The 12261-nt window shown below is 35.3% G+C and overlaps 2 protein-coding genes across 6 annotated transcripts in view; one reads left to right on the top strand and one right to left on the bottom strand.

The window, feature by feature from the left end:
- Positions 1-509: 509 nt before the first annotated feature.
- Positions 510-8349, bottom strand: LOC125074044 (xaa-Pro aminopeptidase 3-like). Its single transcript, XM_047685265.1, has 10 exons — positions 8166-8349; positions 7823-8097; positions 7170-7319; positions 5572-5708; positions 4456-4694; positions 3156-3326; positions 2732-2838; positions 1950-2087; positions 1413-1533; positions 510-928 (listed from the first exon to the last, which is right to left on the bottom strand). The coding sequence occupies exons 1-10, from the start codon at positions 8197-8199 to the stop codon at positions 759-761; spliced, it is 1542 nt and encodes a 513-aa protein (XP_047541221.1). The 5' UTR covers positions 8200-8349; the 3' UTR covers positions 510-758.
- A 1683-nt stretch (positions 8350-10032) lies between these two features.
- Positions 10033-12261, top strand: part of LOC125075785 — a 73148-nt gene continuing 70919 nt past the window's right edge. For 4 of the 5 annotated variants that reach the window (XM_047687579.1, XM_047687561.1, XM_047687545.1 and 1 more), the window contains exon 1: positions 10034-10217. The gene's annotated coding sequence lies outside the window, so the exon portion shown is untranslated. Of the gene's footprint in view, positions 10218-12261 lie in introns of all 5 variants that reach the window. The other variant, XM_047687570.1, reaches the window with a different exon arrangement.

The following is a 12261-nucleotide window of genomic DNA, read 5'->3' as shown; positions in this document are numbered from 1 at the left end:
CTAATATTAACCAGTTTCAAGCAATCGCCTGTGCTGAATCTTGTATATCCTTTCGGTGTTATTGCATTAAGCACATACCACCCCCAATTGTGTCGCATTAAAAATACGCACCCCCAATTTTACCCCTCGAGGGGAGAAAAAAAGTAGCTTATGTTCTTCCCGGCTGCATGTTTTTTATACATCCAAATTTAAGTTGTATAAGATATATATTTAGATATACATTTGGTATTCATATGCGACATAAATGTGAGTCTGGATTAGAAGTCATAGATTCCACACGATATTTTTCCACGTGTTTTGTCTTATTGGGATTCTAGAAACCTAATTCATCCTGGATGGTATTTACAAATTATCAATTCCGTTCCAGTAAACAACAATAACGAGTGATATATTAAAAACAAACTGATTTAAGTAAGTATTGGCTGTGGCAGACGCAACCGAGATGTCAACTATAGCACGAGAATATTTGTCTGTGGTCAATGCTCTTTGTATATAAATAAAACCAATGATTAAAATATACTGAATATGTATTTAACGTAAAGGTTAAGTTATATTTGTACAGGAACTATTAATACAATTTACTAATAACATTAAACATGAAATACAGTATTAATTATTTGTCTGGTCACTCATGTCCAAGTGAAGATTATTAAGTATTACACTTAAAAATGGAAGCTAATTTTACATCTTACATAAACACTTTCATCAGGAAATTAAGTTTAATTCGTCCATTGAATAGCGATTCGATTGAAAAACGATCAAACGTTCTGTTTGCCAACAATATTCTCTATGTCTTCGACTTTCTTCACACAGGTGTCTGTGAGTATGAGCGGGTCACCGTCCGTGATGAGGACGTCGTCTTCTATCCTGATGCCAACTCCTCGGAACTCCTCGGGCACGGAGGTGTCGTCTTGGCGGATGTAGATGCCTGCAAACAGATTAAAAAAACAAGAGTTATTTTTAATCTCTAGAAAGTTCTCCTAGCCTAGATCTGGCAGGGCGGTCATCCAATGGTAGTACGTATTTTGAACAAATTAGGATTTGTTCGCTAGACTACGAGATTTACAGTCTTAGAAGGAAACCATTAAATGAACGAAGCAAGCTGCGTGCGAGGCACGGGAGGGAAGCGCCGGAGGAGAGGGTCAGCGATAGAGGCGTACACACTCAATTGCCTTTAAAATATCATCGTCGACACGGCCTATCATAAAAATATTAATGTTATTTTGTATATATTTTATTGAGAAAATATCAGTAGCTAAATAATACCCCAGGAACCGAACAATATTCTATCTGTTACGGTGATTAGTTGAACGAAATCTACCATATTAAACTCAAACAGAAATATCCATATCCAATATTATATCAGTTTAAGAGTTAGTGACGGGTGCGCTGTAAGACTAGGTGGCGGGCACCTGGCTCGACGGTGACCACCATGCCGCTCCGCACGGGCACGCGGCGGCGCACGAGCGGCGCGTCGTGCACGTCGAGGCCGAGGTAGTGCGACACGTGGTGCGGGCACAGGCGGTACGCTTTCTGGAACACGCGACAAATATCGGTCGAGGACTGCGAGCGGCTAGCTGTGCACATTGAGATGCTGTTACGGAATGGGTAGCTATTAATGACCGATTTTTATATTTTTTTATGGTATTTTATACCATAGTTCGTGGGCATTATGACTTTAGAAGTAATAGATCTGTTGTCATGCCTTAAAAAAATATATTTTCTGAAAGCCAAGTAGGATAAACTCTTTTTCTAAGAAAAATTATAATCATGATTACTACTAACAAAATGATCTTCACGTTTTTTTAAAGAGTTCGTAAAGGGGTTGTGCAGGTGTAAATGATAAGAAGTGTGCCCCTGTGCTATTTGAGACCATAATCTGTCTCTGTGCCATTTGTAATATTAGTATGAAGATTGCAATTAATCAATCAATTTGTCGTAAAACTTACCCCGATTAGTTCGTTGGAGTCAATGTTCCGCGGCAAGATGCCCTCCTGCTGCAAGTGTGTCCCGAGCAAGCGGCACATGTGATCGAACAGCTGGTCCAGAGGCGGACGATGTTCGCCGAGTATTTCTATTAGACGTTTCTAGAAATATGTAACATAATATACTTGTAGTAGGAAACGATGTAACTCCATCCACGTCACTAGTATCACTCGCGTCACCGTTGAATGAAATATTAACAATTTATTATATCGTCAATGCGCCACCAACCGTCAATGCGCCACCAACCTGGCTCACTCACACCTTAAACCAGAACACAACAATACCATATAAGTATTGCTGTTTGACAATCAAATCACGTACTGTTCACGTGATTAGGGCAGGATTTAGGGTGCCCTGGGGCCTCCATATGAGGGAGGGGCCACAACAGAGATTCCGACGAATTAACAAATATCTAAATATAGACAAATTGTCATAACGTTACTAATTACTGTTTTAAAAGTTTTATCGCTTGCTCATTGAAATTAAAATATTCTAATTAATTTATATTAAAATTATTAGTGTCTCCACGCCTCTGGTACTCTGGGGCCTCCAGGCCATTAAATCCGGCTTTGCATGTAATTGAGTTGAGACTGTACATTAGTTCGTACTTGGAGGCGTTAATATGGTATCAACAACGTACAAACAATGGAGCGAATCTTATCAGTCAATTGTTACAAATAATAATAATAATAGAAAAGTTAGTAATTCATAAATAAAATTAGATCGGAATTCATAGGAATATTACCTGCACTGTGAGCACCAGTTCGTATAAAATCCGTTGATGTTTCGAAAACTTCCCGGAGACTGGCCATGTCCTCGAAATGTCGGAGTTGTACAGCCACCTTTGACTACCTGGGTATTTTTAAGGGAATTATTGTTTTATTCGTAGTTATTGTTGTATCTGTTATGAAAAAAATATGTATAAAAAGAATAACAGAAATAGCTTAGGATACATACATATATAACGAGGTTGAAGCTGAGGAAGATAATTTTATCTAGATTATCGTCGTTAACTTGAATTAAGTTAAAAAAACTGATAATATCGCTTTCGTAGGTACCAATAAAATTTTTAAAGTCGGTTATGACAGAATTATCTATATCCCATGACGAAAAGCTTGAATCGCTTTAATAATTTAAAACAGGAGTACCGACGGCCGTAGCGTCCGTACCTGCGTCGACGAGCAGCAGGTCCCCGTGCGCGAGCAGCTGGTTGTTGGCGACGTAGTGTATGTGCGCGGCGCGCGGGCCGCCCGCCACCACCGCCGGGAACGCGCCGTGCTCCGCGCCCGCCGCGCGCGCGCCGTACTCCAGCGCCGCGCACACGCCGTGCTCGCTCACGCCTGTCACCCTCACAAGTCACCCTCCGCTTCGACACTCATCACGACAACACATTCACCCCCGGACAGACGATCGGCGCTCAACTTCTGCCATTTTTATTTTCTTATAACAAACCGCGTAAACTTTTCAACAGGGAATAGTTTTTTTTTTATGGTATAGATTGGCGGACGAGCATATGGACCACCTGATGGTAAGTGGTCACCACCACCCGGACAGTGGCGCTGTAAGAAATATTAACCATTTCTTACATCACCAATGCGCCACCAACCCTGGGAACTAAGATGTCATGTCCCTTGTGCCTATACTTACACTGGCTCACTCACCCTTCAAACCGGAACACAAAGATACTGAGTACTGATGTTTGGCGGTGGAATATCTTGGGACGGGCTTGTACAAAGCCCTCCCACCAAGTGTATATAATATAATAATAATCTTTAACATAGAAAGGCTTAAGATCACTTGTATATACCAAAAATAGATTCGGGCCAAAAAGTGAGCCTTGAGAACACCCAACAGTACAATTCCTTTATTATTTACTTTTTTTATTATTACTTTATTTCCGCAAGGAAACTTGCAAAATTATTTGGTTTAGAATGAAGCAATTACTTCAGAAACTACATTCAATACTGTAATGTTTAAGTTTGTGTAAATGTGTTGCATGCACTATACAATCAAAAGCCTTAGAAAAATAACAGAACACGCCAAAAGCATCTAGTGATATCTTTCATGCGCTATTCCAGCATCAGTTGAACATAATAATTTATACTGAATTAAACGAGATTCTTTATTCAGTTACTTTATGTATTTAACATTGCATTGAACTGTCTTACAATTTGTAAAAAAAAACAACGCTGAGTTTTAAATAGCATTAGAGGGCAGTGCATTATATTATTCTACTGTGAAATGTATCGTAATATTACATAATTTCGTATTTTTATGTAAAATGTCTAATGTGAATATTTATTTCCTTTTTTTCTTTCTGCTCGATATTTGGCAAAACCATTTTTCTTATGGAAAGTACCTTTTATGGACTTTAAAGCACCTGATAATCGCAACAGCAAAGTTATTGAAGCTAATACCATTCTCAATCGGTACAATCTTAAAATTTCTATTAAAAATGAACATACCCACCGGGTTTCGTACACGCCATGGCCAGATTCATAGACTGTGCACCGATGTAGCACGTCTCCTTCATCAACTCCACCTCAGCTGGAGATTTGATCACTCGCATCTGGTGTAGGTATTTCTGAGGATCTGCCAACGACACGTGACCCTGCCGAAGCGTCGAGCGAACGACCTCGTGTATGTCAGGATTTGGTGGACTGTCGTTCTGATACCAGAGTACAGCTGGCTTTGATGTAGAGACTATTCTGGAAGATGGACACTCATAAATATTTCTTTATTATAAATCTTACTTGAATTTAGTTTCAATATTACGGTAGAGACCTAGTGGCTTTGAGCATCAACTATGCTCAAACTCAAACTCAAATTCCTTTATTCAATATAGAAGTTTTACACTTTCTTATTGATTGTCAAGTTAAACACTACCACCGGTTCGGAAAAAGAAAACACCCTGACCTGAGAAGAACCGGCGAAAGAAACTCAGCGGGACTTTTTTTTTTACGTCAAATTAATTATATACATAATTGTATATGAGTAGAAACAGCACCACATGACATCTTACTCTTCAAGGTTGGTAATACATTGATAGTGAAAGAGATGGTTAATATTTCTTAGAGCTAATGTCGATGGGCGACAGTGACCACTTACCATCCAGCGGTGCAGGGCAGGTCTGCCTACCGTTTTTTAGCTAATCTAGACCCAATTAATCCAATCTATTTAACTCAAACAGATATACCAATGACCATTTTCACTATAAAGAATCGTCACATCCACTTATAGAGTAAATCACAATTTTACACATTAAATAATTCTCAATTGGACAGACATAATATTATTTTACAATAGGTCTGAGAAATATTATTTCCCAAAACACAGGAAACACTAAAATTGATATCGTTCAGTACTCACAAATAACGAAAACAAATATCTATCCACCCTACAAGTTACATTATTCTAGTTGAACCACATTGTATTTGGTTACAGTATGTCAAGAAATTAATTTAAGTAATTTTTATGTTTATAATTTATATACATTATGTATTTTTTAAGCATATTTTTAAATATGATAATCAATTTCGCATTCCTCACCTATTTGGGTAATTATACTTTATACATAGTTTATACCTTAAAATAAAATTACTAAAATGTTCGACAGGTCGAGCCTCGTCGACTGCGAACAGCGACCCCGCCACCGCGCATCCCGTGCGAGGTCCCTCCCACAATTCAGCATGGCTATCTTTCTCATGTACAAAAATCACACTCTGTAAAGATAAAAAAGAGAATCACTTTGAGCAAAAAAAGCAATTTAATATCCATGGCTCTACTTGGTGGTAGAGCTTTGTGCAAACCCATCTGGGTTGGTACCACACACTAATCATATATTGTACTGTCAAGTAGCAATACTTTGTATTGTTGTGTTCCGATTGGGAGAGTGAGTGAGCCAGTGTAACTACAGGCCCAATGGATATAGTAACTTAGTTCCCGAGAAAAGTGGCGCATTGGAGATGAGGGAATGATTGTAATGTAATGTTGAAAGTCCCTGATGTAAGGGTTGTATTGATAAAAAAATATTTTTAATTTTAAATAGAAAAATTCTCATGAGGCAAAAAGAAATAACTGGTAGAGTTGGAAAAGTTTATAAACTAAACAAATCCTCAAAAGAAATGCTCCAGAAGTCAGATAACAAATTCTTTCAAAATTTGCGATTTGCTATTTTTGGTAATCTATTTTTGGTGTTGATAGAACTCACCGTTCTCTCAAACAAGAATTTTCAACAAGATTCAAATATTAAAACAAAATAAAACTCATAAAATCTTCAAAAATAAATTTTCGTCACATTTAGACTCAAAAAGCGAAGCAAGCGAAGGAAGGAAAGTGAAGCCTTAGACAAAGGTCAAAGATTGTCTCATCTCAAAGATAATAAATCACAATTAGGGCTGGAATGCATAATGCATAAAAATTGCATTTTATTTCAAATGTAAAATTTAGCGGTAATTTTAAAATGACGTATAAACGTAACCCTAAAAGGACTTTCCAGTCATTTGACAGATGATAGCCATCAATAATTTTAGAAACTCAATATTTCATTCAAATGTATTTTAAATTAATCTACCCATGTAACATGCATCAAAACTATGTTACATATTATTGTAACTTTGCACAATTAATCCACATGGTGATTCCTACCAATCTCTTGGAATGTATATGAATATCTATTATTGTAAAATTCCTTTATATATTGTAAAATAGGCTATTTGACTGGTTTTTAAAATCCATTTTATATTATTTAGTAGAGGTTAAAGAACCCAGTAAAAGTTGTTTTTTTTAATTCTAGTACATATTTGCTGAAAAATATCAAATTAAAAATTCCATATTTAAAAATCGCGCGAAAACGCTACTTTGACAATATGGCGCTGCAAAGGGGTCGGTGACGTCACTTGCCTGTATTGCATGTATTGCCACAGATTATGTGGCACATATAATCCACATACAGTAGGCAAACGAGGTTAACGAACAAGTGACGTCATCATAAGCCCGACCAATTACCGAGCGTTTTGGATCATGTGACAAACATTTAAAAGATTACATTTTTATTTATAAATTTTTGAATTTACAGTTTATTTTTCACATTGTCAAATAGCCTATTACTGTTTTTTTACTAATGTCATTAGCAAAAAAATTGTATCTATATACTTTAATATATAAACAAAGGTTTTGTTTACCGTATACACATCTCCCAGTCCTGACTTGATCAAAACAAGTATTGCAGAGGGCTCCAAGCATCCAGTTAAATAAAAGAAGTCAGAGTTCTGGCGGAAGACATAGGGAATCTTATCAGACATGTACTGCTTACGAGCGGCTGGAATTACTATCTGAAATTAAATTTATTTTGGTTTATAAAATATAGTTCCTTAGCTAACTATTTTTTTTTCAAATTCTCTTGAATGGAAAGTCTCGTTTTTGTAATTACTGTCTTTTATAGACAAAGTAGGATTTAAGGATTGTTTGTTTTAAATTACCATTATTTTATCAAACATTGTGTATTGATACCCTAGGTAACTTTTATGGTGGACTAAGTTTTTAGCATATTAATCAATCAAAATCAACAATCATTCTAGAAAGTTTGTAAAACTATCAAGGGCTTAGATAATAGATATATTGTGAAGGGCTGATAAGAAACACAGTTGTTACTCTCTTATGTGGATTACATATTAAATGCTCATTTACAGTTGTATCCTGCAGCAAAATCAATTAATACCAAATTAAAACTATTTGAAATATATACCATTTTTTGTAAAATAGCATCTATCTCAAACATTACCGAGTTGATCATACAACTGTGAAACTTAGTTGGTTATTTGTTTATTATACTTACAACATGTGATTTGTGTGCATGTTCTGTTTCAGCTACTAACTGGCTCACTAAAGTGTCTCTCCTTTCCTTGTACTCTTGCTGAGTTATACCACATGTCAGATAACCTTCCGATATCATGTGTGGGTGAGTGTAGCAGGTTGGCTGTCCAACAATACATTTCGGTATTCTGAACTGAGAGCTTGATATTAAATTTGGCGGATTTTCAACTGTAGACAAAGATCTCGCTCTTTCTTTACAAAAACCCTGTTTGATTGGCTTCTTTGAATATCTAATTCCTGAAATAAGTGTCAATAAGCAATCTTTTTTTATTATAGTACAAAGTTTATATAACCTATTAACTTACTTAAACTTAATGAAAAACGTCGCAGAGAATGCATTGTCAATTATTTTGTAAATTATAACTTTTGTTTTCGGAGACCTTTATATTTAGCCTGATAATACATATACTAATACTAAATGAGAATATATTTTTGTTTTTGTGACGTTTTTACAATAACACTGCGGCCTGAGATATATGATGGTCAATAGCCAATCAGAGTTATCAAAAGAATGACATTTGTATTTTGTGTTGCTATACTGTAACAACTTATTTTCTCTTAAGAGATGGAACTTGTAATAATTATTTAGAGTATTCCTGTTCACATAAAAATGAGAAAAATAATCATACATTAAATGCCATAATGATGATATAATATTTTTATAAAATTTAAAAAGATGTTCATTAAGAATTAAGGTTTTATAAATTTTTCTTAGCATCCAAATTTTGTTTGATAGTGTTTAACCCTTCAATTTTAAGTTAAGTCATTTTAGTCTTAATATAAAAATTATTAAGTTTAATATTAAGATGATTAGTTTAGCACGGTTGAAAACAACTAGAATTCTTACTAAAACCAGTGCACGTTATGGATCGGAGAAGCTGCGGGATCATTTAGATATAACCTCTCGGTTTCTCTAGTCCTTTGCTGGATTTGTTGGTTGAAGGCAGGGCCGGATTTAACATATGGCTTTTTGGGTTTCAGCCCAGGGCCCCGTGGATTCAAGGGGGCCCCAGCTAAGTCAAGTCAAAGTATAATAATAGACAAGATTGTGAAAGAATCCATAACTTTATTAAATTAAACACATCGTATGGTTTGCAGTCCTGCGAGTTCTGCAATTAATAAAACCCATTCAATTAATTTAATTCAAGTCTACGTTGAGTTATGTCTTAGGTGGGCCCCTAAGAACTGTTAGCCCAGGGCCTTAAGGGGCTCTGGGCTAACAGAACTTACAGTCTGGCCCTAGTTGAAGGAGCTCTCCTCAAGGATGAAGGTGGTGCCGCCCCCCGCATTCCTCACCAATGGATATGGCACCACGAGGCCAACCCGCCTGCCGTCCTAATTAGGGTCGTCTGAAACAGGACGCGTAAGACACCCACCTACGGTAGTTTTATGGCCAAGACAACGCCCTTTTCGTCTTTGCCGAGCGAGCCCTTTTTCGTTTCCACTCCACCGTCTCCTTCTCTTCAAAGTTACGGCCGTTCACGCCGATACGATTGCTCGCAGGTAGAGGCCTTTTATATTGAATATTTTCTCCTAAATACCTATTGAAAAAACGCTAAATTTCTTTCGCCAGTTTTACTTCCAGTTCTTCTCTAAGTAAGTGTAATGCTTCTATATTGAATAAAGGAATTTGATTTGAAACATTAGGCTTGTGCTTTTGAATACTATACTAAGCAACGAAATTGCGTTTCTTAAATATTTACTCGACTCTTTTACAGTTTTACAGAACAAAAGTAAAATAATGAAACAGCTATGATATTTAGTGCAGTAGAGTTTTTTAAAGTTACGGGAATAAATTATAATATGATATAATTGCTAGTAAAATTATTTTAAAATGATTACTAATGTTTCGTGTTATTTAGGCAAATAATGTCTTTTATTAAAAATTTTCATTTTATTCAAGATATTTTATTTTAATTTTAAAAATTGTAGTTTAAAATCTGAAAGTAGTGTGATGACAATGAGCGCGTTGATATCTAATACTTAGTAGAATGAACTTTGCGTAACCTTTCTTAAAATTGTATGAACGACAAGTATGCGGTTTTTTACGACATTTTGATAAAGGGATTTTTAAGATTAATATAAGGTAAACTAAAGTTTCTAACTAATCTATAAGGAAAATATATTTGAGCTAAGCTCTTTAGATAGGAAGGTCACAACGTTCACCAGCGCCTTTGCTCTAGCAGTCAGTGCGGAACGGCCTGCGTGTGCGCACGTCAATCGAAAACGCGCCGCCTCGATCGCGAACTGTGTCGAACGTGCCGTTACAATAGTGTTTCATAATCTGTGATTGTTTACTTTTTAATTTCCACACGATAACATTGGAAATACCGCACACAGCTAACGACTCTAAAGAGGTTTGTCGAACTCTATTCTAATGTTTTTTTTTCTAAATGTCACACAAGTATTGCGGTTTTAGATCTATGTAGTAAATGGTAGTGGGTTCATTTGCATCGTTTCGTAGGCTATTCATTAGTTGTTACGGTCGCCTGCGTGGTACGTATTACCTAATTTGTGACCTCGCGAAATTATTTTAAGGTCTGCGACGAAGGATTTTTTTATTATAAAAAGTAAATAAAAATCACGTAACCGTGACCGCTTCCGGAAGACGTATTCTTATAAGAATAAGATCATCATTTTATTTAGCAATAAAACAGATTTATATTTTTTTTAATGGTAAAATATGTTATCTATATTTGTAATACTTGGTTAATTATTATCCACGATGATGTCTTCATAGGTTGACGTTCAACGCATATAGTATATATTGACATAACGCAGCCTTAACTCATTAAATATTCAGTTGCGCAATTATTACTTTATTATACACACGTGTATTATTAATTTCCTTCCAACATAGTAAATAAAAAAAAATACATTTATGTACTTAGTATATTAACTCTCAGTTTATTATAATTATACAAACTGACGTAACTTTATAATTAACTTTTTATTCTTTGTTATGTTGTTATCATTCGGTATATTTGTATTTTAAACCATGAAATAATATTAAGGTGTTTTTAAATGTATTACAAATTATTTAGAGATGTGTTGGCTCAGTGAAGAACTTTAATCGATGTTCGGCGTTGAAATCTGCAACGTGTATCCAGCAATCCGCATTGGAGCAGCTTAGTGTAGTAATCTCCTAAGCTTTTCCTCAAAAAAGAGGAGGCGTTAGCCTAGTAGAGAAATTTAATTATCGTTTTGCGTTTTGTAATAAAAACAAAATTCCCTAACTCTACCGAATTAAATGTAGCTTTCGTATTAATTTTTGAATATTAGTAACAAATATTTATTTGTTACTTAATTATTTAGTAACTTTAAATTCCTAATTGTATAAGTTTACGTATACAGTTCCTCAGAATTCATATTTATCTAAGCGTTATACAAATGAACTTTTTACTTCCTGGCAAAAAACAACACCGTCTTCTGTTTTCGCACGTAAGGCTTAACGATGGAGATAAGTATCAGTTAAATCATTAATTGTATCGTCTTACATGACGCGTATTCTTAATGATGTTGTACATGATTACTTAGAGACGGTTTCGTTTTAATGTTTACAAATTGAAGTAGGTAATATTATTGTACGCGTTTATTTTAAATAGATATACGAATAGAAAACATAATCAATAGTTCATATCAGTGACAAACTCTCAGATTTTTCATGCCCTTAATATGTCTCGTGCTAGGTCGTAGAGGATATTTTGAGGATACTTGTACAAGTCGGATGAAGCTCTATCAAATAGATCTGCAAAGCGAAATCTTAAGAGCAAAGAAGGCTTTTCCAGATAGAGGAATATTAACCGAGTGCTAGTGTTATTTTTTATAACATTGGTAGGTGGTAAGTAACCTGATGTTAAGTGGTCACCACTACTCATAGTCATTGGCGCTGTGAGAAATATTAACCACGCCTTACATCGCAATTATGTAATATCAATTACCTATAATTAAGGGGACTACATGAGCTAAATGCAAGTTTTATAATGCAAAAAAGTATATGATCCAATGCAGTAAACCAAATGAAAAAAATATATGATAATCTTCAGGATACATGCTAAGTATTTGTTATTTTGAAAACATGATGTAATTAATTTGGTACGATAGAAAAAAATCACAAAGTTACCTCTAAAAAGATCTTTTAATCAATAATAACTATACTTATATACGTTCCATAATTCTGGTTTTTTGTCAGATTATTCTACAAGCAATATACTATTTAACCTCGGTTTCACTTTTTTAGTAAAATCAATAGATTTTTTTTAAATCCGATATTCTTATTTTCGAACAAAATGCGTACGCATGTGTGCGTAAACGCCGTGTACAGACAATGCCGGCCGAGGCCTGATGCTATACAGACGTGTCGATCTTTTCGCCGCATCATTCATTACGTTACGAGATATT

Source organism: Vanessa atalanta, chromosome 2, assembly GCF_905147765.1.
Source record: "Vanessa atalanta chromosome 2, ilVanAtal1.2, whole genome shotgun sequence".
NCBI lineage: Eukaryota > Metazoa > Arthropoda > Insecta > Lepidoptera > Nymphalidae > Vanessa > Vanessa atalanta.
This window is presented reverse-complemented; position numbering and strand designations above follow the sequence as displayed.